Genomic DNA, 21,528 nt, shown 5'->3' on the forward strand with positions numbered 1-21,528 from the left:
TGTCGTTTCAGCCTCATTACTTCATTTTAAAATAATATTGTCAGACATTTAAACAACTCAACATCAAGTACAGTACAGTTGAATCCAGAGTTGATCTGTGCATTTCTGGATATTGAGTCTTAATCCAAAAAAGAATGTACATTCTTCTTTTTGAAAGTATTTGAAACAATAAAACATGATAAAAAGCACTTTAAGTAAATTAGGTTAAGTACAGTAACTGAAGTTATTTGGCCTAAGTGATTAAGGTAAACTAATTTTAATATCAGTCTAGAAAATATCATAATTATGCATTCACTGGCATGACAATCTCCTATAATACAGTACATGGAAAAGCAACACACTTTTCTATAAGATCTAAATTACTCACTCTTTGACGTCGCAGCCTGTGCTTTAATATATGAGTCATTTAATCCAGTGAAAGAACTCATGTAGAAATGAAGGTATAACTACATTATTCATCAGGCCATGTCAGATTTTGGTATTTTTGAGTGGCGGTGAAATAAATTACAGTTTTTTCAGCCTCCCTGGAAACAACAGTACAATGACTGATAATATGTCCAGATTTTGTATGATTTCTCATGTGGTTTTAAAATATTAGATATGTGCAAAAATAATTAAAATCGTAGAATGTCTTTCCCCCCAATAGTTTTCTCCTTGATCTGGAGGAATGTCTCTGATCAGCTTCTGGGAGGAAATACAGGTCACACCATGTAACGTTTTACTCTGGCAGGTATCTGGGCCAACGCCTGTCGAGGCTCTCAGCATCACACCTGCTGCAGCAGCAGGCGGGGGACACAGGAGGTTGACAAAGTAGGTAATCATGTCCCCTCTCAAAGAACATCGCGTCTTATTTTTATTCAGTCCAGCAAGGCAAGTTTCAACTTGCAGACATTATCAGATAATCTTCCCATTTTGGTTTCACAGTCGGTTTGTAGCAGAAGAAAGACATCAGACTTCTATTTCCAGCCAACTACCCAGAACAGCTGATCCTATAAAACTGTGGCTTCCTCCATGGCATTTACCCACCTGTAAGAAGAGAGGATTATAAAATGAGAAACAAAACTATGTGACATGCAGTTGTGTTTAAAGATAACTTTTTGTCTGCGCCTGTTCTGCATGACAGACATTATTAGCGGAGGTCATATTGAACTGTGCTTCTCAATGAACATAAAAGAAGTAAGTTTCACAAATTTTTCTTGTTCATTAAACTCAGTCTGTACTTCTGTCCAGAGAAACATCAAAACTCCAAACTGGATTACGTGCATTTCCAACTTGTTGTGATGTCTACAATCTGTCAAGAATTATTTGTACACTTTGTCAATGAGGTTTTAATGCCTATCCGAAACCAAAGTTATTAAGAACACACATTCATGCTTGTGTTTCTTTCCAAATAGTAACAACACATCAGTAGAAACCCAGGCATGGTGAGTCTTTTAGCCTTTAACAGCAAACCAGACATCATTACTACAGTTGGAGGTAATAGTAAGACTTACAATTTTTCATGCTAAGTCTTCAAACATTTTGAAGTTATTAGATGTCTATTTGTCTCACCTCTGGGCTGTGTAGTTGTCTGTGGCTCTAAAGGTGTAATACAAGGTTTTTTTGTGGTAAAGCTGGAAGATGTTTGCCTCCTCCTCTCCCTGCAGTCTGTCAGGTAGCTTCACTGTGAATCCCAGCAGAGGTAAACTCTCAGATGCTACTTTTTCCTGCAGACAGAGAATATATCAGGGAAACAGAAATGGATTAAAGATACAGATATATAACTTGTGACATTTCAGCACTTTTAGTAATCGAACAACAAAACCTGACAGCTTTGGACCTCACTGTCTCACTGTGTGAGTGTGAATATATGCTGTTTAGGTTAAAGGGGAGTGCATATTTCCCCTCACCTCTTGAGCTCTGTAGGTGTAAAGCACCTTGTCTTTTAGGAGGAACCACAGTCTCTTCCAGCTCCTCTTGCTCTTCTTGCTGCAATGCAGACTGCCGCTGATGGAACCCTCCTCTGACACTGTCACCTGTACAGCATGGAAGCAGGAAGGGGATGGTAATGTTTCTTATGGCATTTACATACTGCCAGTTCAAGACAGGATATTTACGGCCCTGGTACGCTTCGTCTGCAAATTGTAACATGTGTACCACATTGTGGGGCGAAGTCATTCTGCCCCTGATCTGCCATCGGAGGTAGTAACAGAATAGCAGAGGCCTAATAGGGTGGTGATGGTGGTACTGTGTAATGTTGGAGGAAGTAGGGCGTGTGCCGTGTGTGTGCGTGCATGTCTGAATTTGTGTGAAGTTCCTGGTGTGAGTTCACACACCCTGCCTCTCACACTTTTGCAACCCTACCGCAATACTTTAACGCAATGTAAAATCACACACTGATAAGCCTTCTGTGGATGCAATGTGTAAGTACAATGTCATAGTGAGAGCAGAACTTTGTTATGGCCCTGTGCAGAATCTCAATGTGTAAACGGCTTTAGATGGCATTACAGAGCCCTCTCTGAGAAGAGAACATTTACAAGGTGTAGTGTACCTGGGTGAAGGAGGCGGTTCCTTTGCGATGTCTCCAGATGTTTGGAGGATGAATGTTTTGGAACACAGAAGAGAGGGGACGACTGGAGCGGTTTGGACGAGGGCTGCAGTCACCTAACAGCAAGGACACATCTCCTCCTAAAGAAATACACAATTTCACTACAGCAGAGGACAAGGACAAAGACTGTCACACCCGCACTACCAGAGCTACACAGCAGGTTAACTGTAAGTGTATGACAAATACAACACAGCAGAGGCAATATGCTTCTTTGGTGAATCATATTGAGGATAAGCATGAGTAACAATTAAGTAACACAAAAGTTGTTGTTGTTGTTTGTCTGCAAATGTGAGTTATTTTAATTGAAATGTTTTTTCCAAATGAACCTCAGGCTTAGCTTTAGAGATTTAATTTAGACATGTTCCATACATTTTACATCCTCATCCTTTACCCAGAGTCCTTTGAACAAAAGATTACTGTTTCAAGGATGACTCGCTCCTTTATTTACTGCTTTCTAGATTTTGAGTTAGCTGGAAATAGATGTCTGATGTCTTTCCGTAGATATTGTAGTAGTCACCTCTCTTCTTAAGCTCGCTGTAACAGTGATCACAGACTTTGGCCAGGCGGTTGTTCATGTACTTCAGTGGATATCGGTTCCTTGAGCAACTCCGACAAACAATCTGCATCAAATGAAATAAAGGCTTGTCAGGAACATTCAAAATATGAGGAAAGAATGAGTGCATTCATGTCAAAAATACTTTGGCAGAATCTGTCGCATCCTGTTTAACAGATAGAAAACCATTATAGAGCACAATGTTTATTTGTGTGTGACTCACTCTCCCACAGCCATGGCAGTGATGTCTGCGCAGAGTGAGGCTGAAGTCTGAGGTGCAGTTCATACACATCATCACCTGTGAGACTGGAACAAGTGTAGGAGCTTTTTCTCCGAGAGCCAGGCGCAGACAGTCTCTTGCCTGGAACAAACAAACAGAAACACAAAAACCCTATCAAACTGTGGTGATTGGCATTTGCATGAGACACTCTCGTTGCATGACGCAAATGGACTCAATCTCATGGTGACAAAAAGAGCGAGCGAAAAACGATACATTATTGTTTGCTCACCTCTCCTGAGCAGCTGCTAAATGATGAAGAACCCCTGGTATGTTCAGTCACAGTGTGGCTCAGAGTGTAAAACCAGTCTTCTCTTTCAATGAAGGAACTGCAAATAATCAACACACAATCCCAATACAATTACAATAACACAATCATTAACACCAAGCTGCAGCACAAAACATTTTATACCCACTAGGGTTCAAAAGGTTTCAACCTTTAATCGTTGCCATTATTCAACACTATCCATTATTCAAACAGTACCATGTGTCCTACCTTGCAGACAGCGTGATGGAGATGTCTGTTCCTTCAATCCTCAGGGCATTTTGGGCATTTTCTATGAAGGGTTTACTGACCTGGGACATTAATAAAATGATAAATCAAATACCAGAACGACAGAGTGAATGGAAAAAAAAGTCCCAGTCTGGCAGTATGGGAGCAAACACTTTCCTATCCAAATAAAGGCAAAAAGCCCCAAAATAAATCTTATTTATTATTTCATTTTTTATCGGCTGGGATGTTCTGTGTTGGGAAAAATACTTTCAGATGTAATTTCATTAAAACGTCTGTCTATTTGAAAAGTAGAAAATGGTCCATGGAGGACTCTGACCTTCAGCCCAGTGAGGGGCAGAGTATTCTTCAGTCTGTATTTCCCATCTTGCTGAGGATATGTGTACAGCAGCACATCATTCATCTGACAACAGACAGAGATAACACTCATTAGTCACAGTTATGAAATTATTTAAATGGGAGCAAAGGAAAGCCTTTAGTGGTTATATGCACCCCAAGTATAAAGGCTATAGTCCTCGAAGTGGGCGGCTTGGTTTCAACTCCAACCCCAGCATGTCATTCCACACACTCTCATCCCTGTGTTTCCTGCTCTATCCACTGTCCTCTCTACATTAGCAACAAAGCCTAATGCACAATAAAAAGAGACTTTGTTGTTCATGTATGTGCAGCATTTCTCCACTAGGTGGCCCTCTAGACTTATACAGAACTTGGCTATGCATTCACACATTTGATTCATAAATTGTTAAATATGTGAACCAAACTCTTTGCATTCATTCATATTCATTTAAGGGTTCCGCACATTTACAAAGTTCCAGTGACACGCCCATTCACCCTCCACCTAAAGGAAACTAGTCCCTCTCTACTACTTCCAACTTTGTCTTCTCCACATACAACATATTTCCACTGGTTAATCTATACCTAAATTTTGAAGCACAAGACCTCAATTTAAGACCCCTCTTCAGTATGAAATGTGCTAATTGTTACTTTATTTTAATTGGTGAGCTTCACATTGCTGATCGATGCATGAGCAGGGTTTGACAGCTGTTTTCACACGATCTTCTGGGGGAACATACAAACATGAATTTGTGATGTCACAAATAGTCAAGAAGACACTCATGGTCCCGTCGAGGAAACAATGTGCAAATCTGAAGCTTTAAGTGCATCAAACTGAGAATAAACATTTAGGTAACATTTTACAATGAGTATATAACGTTGTAGTTTTATCAGTTAGATATATTTTAATCAGGAGGAGGGAGTAGAATGTATTTTAACACTTTCAAATTATTGTTTGAAGATGGAGGCCTTTAGCGTCTTCAAAATGTATTTTTTGATCTTTAATGTAACAATTATTATGATCATAAACAAATAACAAAACTGCAGTAAATAGATAAAGTTGATGTCAAGGTGCATCATTCCCTCCTGTATTATTTTCTATTGAGTCATTTTATTCACTGTCTCTCGTTTTAAGCGTTGAACCACACATTTCAAAACATACTACATAGGAGGGACAAGCAGCAAATGATGATGATGCTCTATGGATAATTTGCAAAGGGTTTCATTTTCTAATGTATCTTGATTTAATCGTTTCCCGTAGTACAGGGGGTAATCTTCGACTCTTTCATAATGTATGACTAGTGTAAACCTGGTTGAGACAGGTGGTAAGAAACGGCATTGTTTATATTTTTAACCGTATTAATTAGAGACCTCTTCCTTCCTGAGTCATCATTAATTTAGCATTATCATAGTCAGCTGAGAGCACTTAAAATATTTATCGTATATATTGGACCATTATTTAGACAACACAATCAGAGTCCTAGAGTTCACAGGTGTACCAGGATCCTTCAGTATAAGAAACTGACTGATTGTCCTTCCCTGTGCTGTCAGGAGAGAACTGGCTCAGGAAGTCAGTATTCAGAAACATCCTGTCAGGAAACCTGCTCTTAATAGCTCAGTCTGGACACAGAAACTGACCAGGCAGAAGCTGAGCAACTCTACAAAGACATGTTTTTAGATCTTGGTGTATTTACATCATTAAAATAACATCTTACTTTTAGAATACTATCAAATTAAGAAAAATGGGGTTTGTGTCTATAAGACTATTCAAAAGCAAGACAATGTTTACCAAAAACAGATGGCGGGGCTGTCTACTCTTCCTGCTGACCTTCATCAGGGTGCCCTCCTTCACAAAGACCTGATTTGAAAAAGCACATACACAGGATCAAATCAAACTGACATGATCATTAATGCAAAATGATAAATGAGAATGACAAGTTACGGGTTTATATATCTAAAAAAAAAAGCCGTTTTAATAAATAAATGAAAACTGGCCAGCTGGGGATTCCCAGCTGTTTGATTGTGTAAAGGGCAGCGCGGGGGTGGTGCAGGGCAGACAGGGTGGGCTGGCAGTTCAAAACAGAAACAATGCTGTTATCGGAGTCATACCCTGCCAGGCTGCAGCAGGTCCCTCTGGCCGAGTACGCTGTACTCTATGTTGACGAGACGCAACAAGTTCTCCTGAGGCACAAAGACAGAAAAAAGCCAGAAAGAGAAAATGAGACGCTGAAATTAGAGAAACCATGAAAGAGCATTATCAGTCTCATTCCTCTGAACTATAACTTAATCAATGAATCACTTTTAGGGCAAAGTTAACCTGGATCAGGCAGGTAAGACATAAATGGTTCTCTTTAAAAAGGAGTCAAACTATTTACAATTTCATGATACCAAAACTAGATTATCTGTGGTCCCGTAAAGTCTACAGCCAAGTATGAGGCTCAGAGACTGCTATGTCAGCATGCTTGCATGCTTAAAATGACAATGCTAGCTTGTTTATCAGTCATGGTCCCAATCTCATCTGAGTGTTCTGTAAGAACTGTAAGAAGTTTGCCAATTAGAACTCTAGCTAAAAGCTGACTTGTACTGTGGTATACGGGATAAGTGTTTAGGTCAAAAGTACAATCAACAATTTTTGACAACTGATGATTTTTCCTCAATGAAGATAAAGGGATTCACAAGAACTTCATGGTCACTTTTGTAGAAATTGTTGTGATGTTTCAACCAAATCTATGGGCATCTTTGTGTTAATCTATTGAACTGAAATTGCTCTCATATTATTTCCTGTGAAAACATTTGGTCAAACCTGTAATGTAAAAAGTGACACTACATTTGCACTGGAAGCACTTAACTTTCTTTCTTTAACAATCTGTTCAGTGCCCTGTTGCACCAGCTAAGTGTAAATTCTGTCTTAAATTATGGTGTAAAGTTTTTTTTAATCCATGCATTCAGTGCATATTGTGTTTTAGCCTACAGATTGACATACTGTATGTAGATACATGAAACTTACCCCCTGTTTTAAGCTGTCATTTGCCTGGTCTGCAAAGTCAGATACCACGGCCACAGCAGCTGTTAAAGACAAACACAGGGACGAAGCACAGAATCAGAGACAACACTATAAGAATGCTTCCACAATGAGTATTTATAATGTTGAAGTGTCTCTTTGTTTTTTGTGTGTAGAAAAGTCATAAAAACATCAAAGTGATGAGTCAGAAGCCCGACTGCGTCTGCAGGCTGGGAGTAAGGTGACTCCCTTATCGAACATAAGAGAGAGTGTTGCTGCAACTTGTCTTCTCATGAATTACACATCACAGTCATCACATAAGAAGAGCTGAAATGACTGCTTGGTGGGTTACCACTGTAAACAAAAAAATATCTAAATTGGCTCTCTCATGGCCATTTCTCCATGCCAAATGAGTGCAAGTAAATTCAGTGTAAACACAGAGCCACAAACACAGGCCAGTACAGCTCCCCTGTGAGTAACAGTGAGCAGCCTCTGTCCACACTGCCTCTGCTCTTTGTTTACTATACCCTGGGTGTCTTCATATTCCTGGGAATCAGGGGAGAGGTTGTTCAGGTAATCTGTAAGAGAAGAGAGAACAAATGAATGCAACAAATAAGAGTGAAGTATAGTTTCATTCAGAAAAGAAACCTGAACAAAAGACTGACCAGTGAGGAGCATGCGGTACTGAGCTACACGCACGATGACTTGCAGGAGCTGATGTTTCAGAGACACTTTATCCCCTGCTGGACTCTGCTGCTGATGTGAATTAAACAGATAAAACATTTTGATGGTATCGTTGCTGCTCATAATGTCCAGATATACTGCAGACATCCACATGAACTTTAACAAAACAATCAAACAGGCAGGAGATCTCACTGAATGTGAGTATGTTTCTATTAAGTGTGAATAAGACTCTTTGTATCAACACCTTGTTTCTCAATACAAAGACACACGCACACACACACACACACACACACACACACACACACACACACACACACACACACACACACATTTATTTTGTCAGCTGTTTCCAATTTTAAACTCAAAATTATGAACTGATAATCATCAGAACTCATAATGATGATAAGCAAACAGATAAATGAGCCTCCTGCTCTAACATTAATACACAGGCTGCTTCGGAAAATCTGCAGACTTTAAATCAGAGAAAACAAAACTGCGCAGGTCTGCAAAGACATCCTGCCAACTCCTCTCCTCTGTGGTCTATAAAATGATGAGAAAATACTGTAAAAGTCCTTGGTCCGTGGCTGAATAAAATCTAATTTTGAATTTAATATTGGATAGTAAACAGCTGCTACAGTCTCCCTGTTGAATTGTCAAGCATACAGTTTTATGTGTTTTATATCTTAAATTTATCAACTTAATAGCTTCTCTGGCTGACTGGTTTAGAAAACGCTGTCTTGTGTCTGTTCTTTAATTGAGGCTAATTATAACTCCTCAATAAAAGTGTACTGTTGTGGAGCTTAAAGAAGCAGGTGGGATGTGCAACCGACATAAATTTTAAGTAGCCTTAAGACGTCAGCATTTAACTGTTGTTCTGAGTGGCGCTTAACAAACATATCTGTTCTTAAGTCTAACCATGAGGCCATTCTTTTTCCTTAGGGTGTCAGGGCAGTTTCCTTTAACTGTAAAAATATTTGTGTAGCTGTTGCTTTAAATTAATTATTGCTTTCATTTAGCCTTCCTCCTTTTGCTTAAACCGTAAAGGATTTGCATGTTGAATGTTGAATGTTGAATGTTAGTCACAAGGGTGCCTTTCTGTAATACGCAGTCCAGTACAAAACTTTTCTCACCACCTCTACTTCAATAAAACATGCACTTTATCTTTGTCACTGCATGTAACACACACACACACACACACACACACACACACACACACACACACACACACACACACACACACACACACACACACAAACACACACATCCAGACACACACTGAACTCTGCTCACAAGAGATGTAAGGCAGAGATAAGTGAGGCAGCAGAAGAAACAGATACATTGCGACTGAAACCAAAGATTCACTCTTATTTTCAATGAAAACAATTTAGAGGCTTTACAGAACACGTTTTGTATGTAGAGTTCGAGATGCCCTGTAGGTCTTACCTCAAACTGGTGAACAATGGCTGCAAAGGCAGGTGATGTTTGGCAGCTATCGTCAAGCAGGCTCATACTTCTGTCATAGTGGCCAATGTAAGTGGTGAAAACCAAAAACTCTGCTTTTCTGGACAGAAAGATGTCTGCGATCCTCTGGCTCTCTTCCCTGAGTGATGCAAGAAGTCCTTAGGTTACATTTCACACTCTATTAGCTGCATTAATGTTTTCACTGAAGAGGGACGGGTTCATTTCAGGTTGCGTTAACAGCATGGGACAGTGTTAGAGCCTCACCAGTGTCGAATTCGATTCTCCAGCTCGTTGAGGATTCTGCGGTGCAGGATGTAAACATCAGGCAGCTCATTGAGAATTTCTCTAAGTCTCTCTTCATCCAGCACAGGGTCCCCCTCATCCCCGACTGCTGCCCCAACTGCTTCCCGAAAGTCCTGGAACACAAATAAATGTTAAGGAACATTTTTTTCTTACAAAGTTTCTTCTAAAGTCGGCCTTTCTCTGTTTGTTTTTTCTTCTACTCTTCTTCAATATTATTACAAGACGCTATCTGAACACAGGGAGCCCATGAGATATCACATCAAAATGCCCTATCATTGATAAGACCACTGATGCAGTGGTTATCAAGGCAGCACTAGTTCCTCCATCATTGTCACTTCTGGGATGCCCTCGAGTGGGGCACAAAGTCCTATTTGTTCACATATTAATCCTGTTTAATGAAAGTTAATTTATATAGACTTAAGGAAAGCAAACACAGAATACAGCTGCTAAAAACACATCTGAAATGTTGACATCTGCAGGGAATGAGGAGGTCAACCTGAGCTTTAGAACATGGATTGCCTTTCATTAACAATAACTCTGCAACTTTAATTCAAGTTCAGACTCTATCTTATGGTACGACATAGAAAAGAATATCTGGATAGGTACATGAGAATAACAGTGCAATAGAACTGAGTATATTCCTTACGTCCTGGAGAAGCTTGAGGGCTTTCACGTGTCTGTGAACATAGAAAGAAAGAATGAATCAAGGGGGTGAAGGGAACCTGACCATTTGATGGCCAATACGTTCAGATGGAAAAGTTTGCATGTGACTTACAATCTCTCTGTATCCACCAGCTCTTTTGCGATGTAAAAGGCTCTGGATCGGCCATCAGGCTGTGAACAATCATGTTATTATTTGTTTTAAACCAGGGTTCAAAAAAGCAAACAAAAGCATTTTGTGCAACACTTTAACAATTATCCCTGACTTCCCTCTCCTCATCAGCAGCAATCACGTTTTAAATAATGAGGATAGCCTTGTAGCGGCCCATTAACCTCCATTAACCCGCATTGCAAGCCTGACTTTTGACTGCAATTGCCCAAGATGAAAACAGTTCACTTTGATTTATTGTATTGCATTTTGTGCTTTAAATAAGTAATCATTTCAGCCTTTTGATTGGAAATGTTTTCACATGAAATTAGAATTCATTCACTTTTTAAAGGAGAAGATTTGTCAGAACTTACCTGTCTGTCATAACTGTTGGCTGAACCTGCGTCTTCCTCATCAGAAGTTCGTCCCTGGTCTTCCTCACAAGCCGTCTCTTTATGGATATCACCCACTGAAGTGTTCTGTGGAGCAAGAGCCACTGAGCACACGTTGTAGGCTTCTGTGTATGCACTGATGAGAGATAAAGAACGAAAGAGTTATGGTGAATAGAGCAAAATGTATATGCACACAATAAATGATGTGTATACAGCAGATATACATTGATAAGCAATCATATTTTTTGCTGCACATAAAGAAGACAGAAAAATTAGGGATGAAGGTGATGATAATTCAGGAGTGAGCACCTGTGCTGGATTTACATAAACCTCTTAAAATAAAGACACGTCCTCTTATGACGGTAAGTTAAGGCCTCTGCATGAGGATCTTTGATGAGTTTGATTCAACCCAACAGAGATACTTCTCCTGTGATTGTTTTATTTTAAAGGAACATTATGACATGTTTAAGAATTACTTTAATTATTTTGAAATTTCAATGAAAAAAAACCCATCATGACTTCATGGAAAGTCTAGGCCTGCTCTTTTTGTAAATTGTCCTGAGAAGACGTTTGTTATGAATTGGCGCTACACAAATAGAGATTGATTGAAGCTACCGTCAACAGACACATTTCCTTGCTCAGCATGTAGGCTGGAGACAGACAAACAGCTTGCATGGCTCTGTCCAAATGTAACAAAATTCTCCTGTATTCACATCTGAACCTAATTCACAAACATGTTACACTTCATTACACTTGTGTGGAAAGGTTAAAAAGAATAGGGTATTATCGTTTTTTGTGCTTCACTCAATTTCTAGTATTTATGCTAAACTAAGCTAAAATCTGCTGGTTTTAGCCTCTTCATTCAAGTTTTGATTCTGCCATCAAACATATGGCAAAGGAACTAATATGTGTATTCCCTTAATTGCTAAATAAGTTCAGTATCAATATCCATTTTTGTAAAAACAAACAAACAAATGAAAAACTTTTATCCTTTAATAATATTGCCGCTCCATCTTGCTTACCCTACACCCCCTGCCTACCCCTGGATTAAAATTCGGTTTTGTCTGAAAAGTATCATTTCAGTTTTGAACATAGAGTGTAAAAAAAAAGGAAGTATCCACAAATCTGACTTATTGGTTTTACCATATGAACTGTGTTCTGCCCTACAGCTTTTATTCATGAAGAAAAAATCCAATGAATTTCATTTAACCAACCAGGCTATCTTTATGCTCCTTTTTGGTTGTCTACTTTGAAATATTACTGTAATAAACATATTCAGTGTTAGAAGTAAACGTGAATAGATAAAACATTGCAGATACAAAGAATTCAATAAACCAAACCTTAAAGGCCTGCAGTGACTTCTGTACCCAACTAGCGATGCATGTCGGTATTTTACGCTATGAAAATCTCTTCTGCAGGGAGCCTAAATGAATATGCTAATGACTGCAGTTCGATAGGGGGTGTAAACTATGCAAATAAAAACACATTCTTAAGTTACAGTAGCGCTGCAATCATCTCCTATGTGACCAAACTCCTTGCAAGTGTTGCCATGTTTCACTCCAAGCACCAGTGGATTTCACCCCACTGAGATGCAAATTAGCTGCGTATGAACAACATATGTGAGCAGTTCAGGTCTCAGCGTTGCACACATTAGAGCGGCACGGTCCATTACTGCTGAAGGGATCAAACTTTGGATGAGATATCTGGGGGGGCTTGAACCACACAGCACATGCACAGAGCTATATTAGGCTTTTATAACACTTTGAATCATACGGCCCTCATCACTTCTCCTGCTATGTTGTAGGAAGGCTGGAGGGGAAATATATGGAGAAAGATTACAGGAGGAGATAAGAAATAGTCATTTTCTTTATGCCTCAGGTTTGTTACAAGATTTCCAGTGATGAGGGATTGACTCCAACAATCTCCAAAGTATGATCTGCTAATATTGCTCCTTCAGGCTACTGTAAAACTAACAGCCTTAACTGAGTCTGCTGCCCAACTAAATATTGCTTTGATATAATTACAGACCCTCGTGCGTAAGTGTTAAGAAGTTTGTTTTTCGATTTATATTGAAGTTTTCTATGGCTTCAGAGTATGGAGTGCAAAAAAGGATCAAATACAGTCACTAAACAAAAATGAATGGATACATAACTTCAACAAAAGCAGAACATTCTTCAAGGAATCATGTGTACACGCGTACATATTGGCTTGACTGACTGGGCTAAGGATATTATTTTAATATAGGGTTCGTTTAAAAGGATATTTTGCATATTTTTAAATGAAAATTGAAAAATGTTTGATCATAGTTGTTGCAGTGTTTTTCTATAAATCAACTAAGCATTGAAAAAAATTATAGAAACTACAAAAATATTTGCCCTATATTCCTCAGTTCTATATCAGTATTAAAACATGCATATGTGATATTGTTGGGATCTGTCTCAAACAATGTTGTCTTACATCTGAAAAACGAGATGTGTAGGCAAGGGGCAGCACAACAAAGTACAGTAAACTCTTTACAGTACATGTTTCATCCTTAATGTTAACTGATGCCCAAAACAAAAGGATGTTTAAACTAACTCGTAAAAAAGGTTAACAGGGCACTTGTTAGTCATGTTGTTGTGAGTAAAGACAGGATGGAGGAGCCGGCACAGTGGAGCAGAAAATGGAATGAAGACTGCGTTTGAATCAGTCAGTTCCTTTATCATATGTACTACATTAAGTTTTATATGTAACACCAAAGTTTTGACCTCCACATCACCAAATACTGTTTTCGAGGCTTTGTTGTACAGTTGATCTTGCACATGATGACCACAGTGATGAGAGGGAAGTACTGCAGTGAACAACTGCTGACTACAGAAGGTACTGAGATTGTATCTTAGCCTGTTGTTCTGGTCTGCTTAGAGAAGAGCAATGACTCCACAATGCTCAGACTATTAATCTTCCTGAGCGGCCTGTATGATATGGGCATGGCTAACAGGAATGCAGGGGGGATGGGTTAATGTTTATACTGTGTGGCTGATCATACCAACAAATAACACCAGCGCAGGAATTCCAGGGGTTTCATTTCAAGCAAGAGGCTATACACCTAAATTCAATTTATGAATAAAACGAGCCTGTTTTCACTTACATCTGAGGAGACAGCCTTTGTCAAGACCATCATCTCTAGCGCTTCCCTCTATACCACCCACCCAGCATGCCCCAACAACACACAGGCACACACTACCTACATCTCATAGCTTGAGGGTACAGTAGCTTATTGTCCTCCGTGCCTGCTTTGAGCTCAGCATCAGGGGATTCAACATAATAAATAGTTATAAATCCTCCGCCCCAGGGGCATTGTTATACTCTCAGTGTCCGAGCAGTAATAAAAAAAGCTTGCGATGTAAAGTGTAAAGGATGGCAGAGATCACTTATATTGTGTCCCGGCAGCATCAAGCTACACAAACACACACACTAACACACAGTAGCTGCATAGCTCTATGGATGGGAATCTCCTCTGGTCAGTCCATCATTTTGGTTTAAACTGTTATATCACAACAAGTACAAGATATTTTGTGCAGACATTCATGTTCCAAAACGGAAATATTCTACTGACTTTGGAGGTCAGGGTTCATTGACGTTTTTGCCAGTAAATTTCAATGAGTTTTCTATGACTTTGAGGCAAATTTTCATGACCATACATTCTCTGAAACAAATCAAATTTCATGTAAAGTATTATCTCAGTATAAAACAGTATAAAACTGACGGAAAAGACGTATATTTGGTGAAAATATCATTGATTTAGAATGTTGACAGCCCACCACTAACACTTTATTCCCAGTGATCTCGTTAATGAAAATCAAAATATACATTTTATAATTGTTTCCATATTTAAATATCTATTTTTAGCTTGTCAATGTCTTGTCCTCTAATATTAATGCAAAAGCAGATGCAAAAGTCCAAAACGAATACAACCACTGAAACAAGCTGCAAATAAAAGAAATGTGCTGCAAATACAAAAATGATACATGATGAAAGATATTTATTCATTAAACAATGGCATATAGACGACTGCTGCAAATCCAGTCTTCAATAGAAGAGCTTGTAGGGTTGTTCAGTTAACAGTTTACTGCTGACGGTAGAGAGTGAAGGAAAAAAGAAAGTGGATTTATTATTTAGATGAGAAAGCTGCATAGTTGGATGACAGAGAGTATCGTCAAAATTACTGCAACAATGAAATTGAAAGCTAGCCCGGCCTGGACTTGAACAGCGGGGATGAGACAGCTGAGTGGGGGTTGTGTTGGGCCTAGTATGGAGCTAGCACTAGCTGCAGGGCTATCTGAGCTCCATTGCTAATCCTTCCCCTTTACTCGACAGGAGGTAGGATTTATAAGGCCCAAAGGGGGGCGTGCAGTGTTTTGGTACCCCTGAGGCCAAACGAATCAACTTTGACTTTGGATAAGACAGTAGCATGGTGGTTTCGGCAGGATTGGCTCAAGTGATCCCAGGGCTGCTCTCACCAAGCCTCTTGCTCAGGTCTCTGAAGACGGCCATAACTATACGCAGGAGGGGCAAGGTAAAATGAATTTATTGTCAGACCACATAACATAACCGCCACCAGAGCAGAGTGTCCAGTATGCTAAGCCACAACACAACTCTATGACATGTACAGTAACCCACACAGCTTTGAGAAATGGTGTCTGATTGAACAATAATAAACATATGAGTATTACAACATGCTTATGTGATATTTGTTGGGATAAGACTTTATCCAGCCATCCCACTAGCAAAATTACAGAGTGAAGTCGAGGTGAGCTCATATGTGAATAGGTAAGAGTATAGAACATTCACAGAGATTGAGTAGGCAAGGTGTTGTCGTTCAAGTTGAATCGAGTTTCAACTGGTTTTGCTCCCTGCCCCAGTTGTCAGTATATTGTTTTCTAAAGTTGTGTTTGTCTTGTGGAACTATCCTTATACATGTTGTAGTGATATTACCACAGAAACTGTCATAACTATGGAAGACTCTTCTTCCTGCACGTAGCATGAACTACCCAGCTGCCCCGAAACCAAACGTAGTATTTAGAGTCTTAAGAGTGACACAGATAATCTCCCCCTGTGAGGATCATGTCTGAAAGGCAGTCCTTGAAAATGTCAAAGCCTGAATGTCCTGAAATGATCTAGAAAATGTCAGGAGTGTGAACGGGGCTCAAATCAGAGGATTACAGACCACACCATATGGAGCCAAACATAACAGTGTCCAAGCCATCCAACATAAAGCCCAACCAATTTATACTACTGACGATCAAATTATCAAAGACCGTTTTTGGACATCCCCAGAAGCACAGGCTGGACTTTGATGATAGCTACACCTCCTCTCTAGCGCCATCACCAGGTCAATTTTTTTGACCACTGTTGTTTATAATATACCATACTTCTAAGCTAAAACATTCCATGAGTATCCAGTTGTGTTTAGAGGAATTTAGACTATGCTTGCATGCAAACATGCTAAATTGAGAAAGTAAATGTGGGTAACACAAAGTTGCTAAACATCAGCAGGTTAGTATTAAGCTCAGTTTCAACCTCAAAGAGCTTAGCCTTGTTTACGTACCTTTCTGATTCCTGTTCGGATGACTGAGTTTTATTCCTGAACCCAGGGAGGCTGCTCATGTCCACATATCCATCAGTCTCATTGGCAGAGGACATCACCCTACCGGGACGGTCAAAGAAGTCAGTAAAGGGGGCTTGTCGGACAGGCCTTCGCTGGGGGACCTGAAGGTTCTCGTAGTCCGAGCTGATGGCAGGTACATTCTCGTAGTCTGAGGTATCTGTGTTGGGGAAGGAAATGGATCGAGGCTTAGTCATTGGAAGAGATGTTGAAGTCACACGAGAGCGTTCCTCAAAGGACTCCACGCGAACAACGCTGCGATTGAGAAAGGCCACAGAGTTCCCTTTTCTTTTGCTGTCCTTGTAGAATAAGAAAGTTGAATCCGGCTCAGCCAAAAATTTAGATTTACTAGCAGAGCGTGAGTTGAGCAGTGGAGAGCTACTTGTACTGTGTCTATCAAGATCCAGCAGTCTGCTGGGCATGTGGTGGGTGAACTCCACAGAGGTCTTAAAGGAGGGTGCACTAACATCCACCACAGGCTTGCTCTCTGTTTTCCGCCTAAATTTCAGCATCAGGAAGCGCTTGATGGAGGATTTTTTTTTCCTGTTTTTCTCTGACGAGTCTCCCTCAATAAAAAGTGAAGGGGAACTCTTAGTGATGGGCCTCTTGGTGATGTAGGCCAGGTCAAATGGAGGAGGGATGTCTGACACTGATGTTGGAGTGGACAAGCCACTCGAAGACAGAGGTGAGCACCGGGAGAAGCTTCCAGATGAACAAATAGCACCTCCTTGTCTTGGGGATCCTTCCCTGTAACTGCAGGCACCAAGAGGCATGTCCTGACCCTCCATCGAGAGGGAGCGCGGGTAGAGGGACAAATAATGCGGTTTGTTGTAGCCTTTGTGTAGCACTGAGCTCAGCATGGGACTGCTGCTCATTGCAGGTTGTCCGAATCCACTCATGTAGGGCTTGTGAACGAACTGCACCCCCATTTCAGACATATTTTTATTAATGTGGTGTGACATTGAGCCAGAGCGCAACTCGCTTGTCCTCCTATTAAAAGGAAAAACATTTTCACCCTCTGAACAGTTCCCAGGTTCTTCATAGACATGATCCTCACTGATATCCTGCTCCGTGTCAGTGGAGTCACCCAGATAAGGTACTATGTGACCCTCTAGGTCTTCCTCAGCCCTGAAGACATCCGAGTCATTCAGGGAGAGCAACTGGCTCTCTGATAGAAAAGATGATAGGGAGCTGTCTGTGTTTGTCGGCACTGAGATGGATACCAGCCTGAACCTCGGTTCACAGTCCAAATGATTCAGCGAGATGTCAGTTTTACTTTTCTGATAAGTTCCTAACAAGTGTTCGTCACCATTTTTGCTGATGTAGCCATTTTGACCGAGCTCCATGTAATCTTCAGCGTTCATACATTTCGTTTGTCGATCTTTAGCACTTTCCTCACATTTCTCAGACAATACTCCTCTGTTACCAGCAGACAAAAGATAATTTCCCCGTAGTTTGGTATTCTTGGGCTTTATCTCTTCTTGAATTATGTCCTCTGAAGAGACATAATAAGGTTCATGAGTTGGATCCTCCTCCACTTCCACATTTCTCTTTGCATCACAGACCTCTTTATAAAATGAACTGGTCTGCTGATTTTCGGGCTTTTCCATTGTTTTAAGCCCACATCCAAACTTCAGGATTTTACATGAGATGCCACAGTCAGTAGCACGTTCTTCTTCTTTCTCCTCTCTGTCTGTCGGAAAAACTTTTGTATCAGCATCATTGATAAGAAGATCAGGTTCGTCTGTGAGGGACTCAGTCAGATCATCTGCTGTACAGTCACCTGTTTCAATCTCGTTGATTTGTACCCTTTCCTGCCTCTCTATCATGTGTTGATTTTCAGCAGCATAGCATCCTGCCTCCTCATCAATGCTATTTACTAAAATGCCTTCCACCAAGAGGCCACCCGGGTCAGCTAGTGCCTCTCCTGCATCGAAACCTTCTGCGTTCATGTCCTCCGTCATGTCTGTGTCAACCATCTCCACCACCCCCTCAGAGTCAGCCGTGAGTCCAGCATCACTGACCCAAAGTGTTTCCAGGGAGTCCACCTCCTCTGTTAGAGCGCTGTCTGTTAACCTCCAGTCCTCGTCCATCTGCTGAATCACGTCTTCTTCCTCTTCCCTTTCCACCCCTGTTGGCTCTCCATCCTCCGCCCCCCACGATTCCCTCTCTGAATCTTCTTGTCGTTCTAGGATGTAGGCTTTATGTTTTTTCTCCGTTAGCAACCTGTCTGAAACAGCATTGTTTAGACTATTCTCAGTCTCGTGCTCTTCGTCTACTTCGCCATCGGTTGTTAGCAAGCTTCCATTAACACATCTTGCCTGGTTTCCATTCAGCTCCAGTGTGACTTTAGGTTTTGGGGCTATAGAGGGTTTGGAACCCCTGGCTGCAGACATGAGAGGGGAGGGCCACTTCAGGCTGGCGTGACAAACAAACCTTGGCTTTGGAGCAACAGAAGGCTTGGCGCACTCTGAGAGAACAACAGGAAAAGGAAACTGTAAGATTATGTGCTTTAAAATAGCTTACAGGTCAATGGTATTGTGTCCCTGTGACCTAAAGCTGCTAAAAATTGTAGATACTTGTGGTTGCAGTTTGATCATTTTCTTTGTTAAACGTGTACAATATTTGCTAAAGAAGTAATTTGGCAACATATCAAACGTCATCTGCCTATACAATGCTGAAAGAGCTAACCAAACTAAAAATAATGGCGATAAAAGAACACAATAAATGCCCTTAAATGAGTAATACTCTACTTTACATCCTCTGAAAAAGTTTTTTTTAATCCAAGGGATTTTCCTGACTCACTTCCTGTGATTGAAGTAAGAGGACCCCTTTTTAAACTGTCTTTACTGCTTTGAGAGAAAATAACTTTAAATGCAGCAAAGAAAAGTGAGACAAATCATTCACATAACTTCCAAAATGAGCAACATGGGTGCCAAATCAAATATATATTTTTTAATTACTTTTCACACAGGTATTGGCATGCAGTGAATTAGTTAGCAGTATTACATTGTCCTCTGCTCTAACATCGAAAATCAGGACTTTGCACACACTTTACTTTGCTCCATATCCTGTCTCTACCGCCGGAATGTAGCTATCCATGGGAATGTAAGAAAAAAAGTCGAGAATGTGAATATGTGAGTAAAACTGCGGCTCAATTTTACCCCCCTGGCAAATCCTCTCTCGCTCAAAATGTGGTAAAAAAGGCGAAAACCGACCCACCGTTTAAAACCAGCACCATCCTGTAAAATAAATCATCTCACCTGTGTTCATTTTTGCTGAGCGACCCTCTCCAACATCTCGTCAACGAAAACAGCGTCGATATACGCAGTTTAAAATAAAATGTTAAAACGAAGAAAAACTCATATTAATCGCCCAAACAGAGCGTAAAAGAGTAAGTGTATGTGAACACAGCTCTTTCTATCTTCCTCTAAGAGGGAGACGCAGCTCAGCAGATCGTTTGTGCGTCCAGGAGCGCGCGCAGGACGAGACTGGAAACCAAATGGAGAGAGAAGCTCGAGCTGCACTCTGCCATACAATAGACTGCAGCAGCTACAGGTCCACTTTGAAAATGTGATGTACACTCTGACTCACAGTATTATAGTAAAAGTAATCAAAAACAGCGGAAATGACTGCAGGATGCATGAGGGGTTTTGACGGCTATAAAGAACATTATTAACTTAATTCTTACACCACACATTTAAATTTAAAACATCTTTGGTGATGCAGAGATTGATTTTTATTTATTAAGAGTTTAAAAAAAATCATTATTTATATTTATGGCAGTGAAATTATAGAGATTAGTAATAATTTATGGGTTGGTAGATTGATGAGCCCAGTTAATTTAATGAAAACATAGCTATTACATCTTTTACACATAAAAAACATTTAAACATTTAATAAGAAACTCGTTCCATAATTACAATTTCCCCAGCTTTAAAAGAGACCAATTAGTTCAATTAAACCAAAGGTTTCCTTTATGTTTTCAATCTGAAATGTGATTGGTTCTGTGAAGTCTATCTGTATTGAGGCTGATCATATAAAAACAATACATCATCTTATACCATGTGTACTTTATATGACGATTGATTTATCATTCATTCTCATTTGTCTCGGTATAAACTCGCCTTGTTTCTCTGAACAGCCTCTGTCTGTCTGTCTAATTGGTACACAACATGCTCTTTTCTACATAACAGGAAACTTCTCTCCCTGTTTCCTGCTCAACCCAACCTCACATCCTTCACAGCTTATGGACATCATGCTCAGCCTCAGCGAATGAACTGCTTGTGAAGTAAGGGGGGCTATTTTTATTCATGAATAGTGGTCAGCTGGTGAAGATTTATTATGCTGTATATCATGGGTACAGTAACATCAAACCCAACATGCTACCAAATTGCATTAATAAAGGAACCCTTGTCCACAGAATTACCCATTTTGAGCCATAACACATAAGCATGATAAGATGTTATCAGGGTAACATAGGGACCTGTGGGAGGTTAATCTCAGAGTTGTAGAGTTTTCTTGGTGAAATGTTCAACAAACAATAAACTAGATATCTTCATATTTTCAAGCATTACACTTTGGTTAAAAAAAATCCATCCTTAGTTACAAAGTTTAGCGCTACTGGCGTATCACAGTAAATATTTCATCTGTGGATTAACTGTACTGGTTTAAAAAATGGATGATAATGTATGAATGTAAACATATGTTATTTTGTATATGTAAACATGTGTTATTTTAACAGTCTATGATGTAAACCCTCACACAATGCTAGAAATACTATAAGCACAACACTCTTACTAAATAGTTTAAACAGTAACATACCAGAATACTTTAAGTATACCGAGCTTGAGAACATAAACAGTACTGTCAATAATAGAGTGTTTGGCTCATTAAAAAAACATTATTTGCTGCACTTTTGACCGCCTTTTTGTTGGTGCAATAATAGTATTTTCATATTGAGTCAATAAATGT

At 39.9% G+C, this 21,528-nt stretch overlaps 1 protein-coding gene across 3 annotated transcripts; it reads right to left on the reverse strand.

Moving 5' to 3' along the window:
* Window positions 1-20,080, reverse strand: LOC132977743 (FYVE, RhoGEF and PH domain-containing protein 5-like). Of its 3 annotated transcripts, none has more exons than XM_061042556.1 (21): window positions 19,818-20,080; window positions 16,498-19,024; window positions 10,893-11,046; window positions 10,486-10,544; window positions 10,357-10,387; window positions 9,672-9,823; window positions 9,390-9,546; window positions 7,928-8,015; window positions 7,790-7,840; window positions 7,269-7,327; window positions 6,371-6,442; window positions 6,051-6,119; window positions 4,248-4,331; window positions 3,914-3,993; window positions 3,650-3,746; window positions 3,364-3,501; window positions 3,105-3,207; window positions 2,531-2,667; window positions 1,890-2,015; window positions 1,552-1,706; window positions 1-1,026 (listed from the first exon to the last, which is right to left on the reverse strand). In XM_061042556.1, the coding sequence occupies exons 1-21, from the start codon at window positions 19,825-19,827 to the stop codon at window positions 990-992; spliced, it is 4,386 nt and encodes a 1,461-aa protein (XP_060898539.1). In that variant the 5' UTR covers window positions 19,828-20,080; the 3' UTR covers window positions 1-989. The 3 variants fall into 3 exon arrangements, with proteins under 3 accessions (XP_060898539.1, XP_060898540.1, XP_060898538.1); XM_061042557.1 differs by having other exon boundaries at window positions 1,917-2,015; window positions 7,928-8,018; XM_061042555.1 differs by having other exon boundaries at window positions 7,928-8,018.
* Window positions 20,081-21,528: the final 1,448 nt, after the last annotated feature.

This window comes from Labrus mixtus, chromosome 7, assembly GCF_963584025.1.
Source record: "Labrus mixtus chromosome 7, fLabMix1.1, whole genome shotgun sequence".
Classification (NCBI taxonomy): Eukaryota; Metazoa; Chordata; class Actinopteri; order Labriformes; family Labridae; genus Labrus; species Labrus mixtus.

Excerpts from the sequence above, each read along its gene's own strand:
- LOC132977743 (XM_061042555.1), bottom strand. Across the intron at positions 8,019-9,389 it reads CCATTGTTCACCAGTTTGAG|CAGCAGAGTCCAGCAGGGGA; the intron begins GTAAGACCTACA and ends AATTCACATCAG. Across the intron at positions 3,502-3,649 it reads TTAGCAGCTGCTCAGGAGAG|GCAAGAGACTGTCTGCGCCT; the intron begins GTGAGCAAACAA and ends TGTTTGTTCCAG.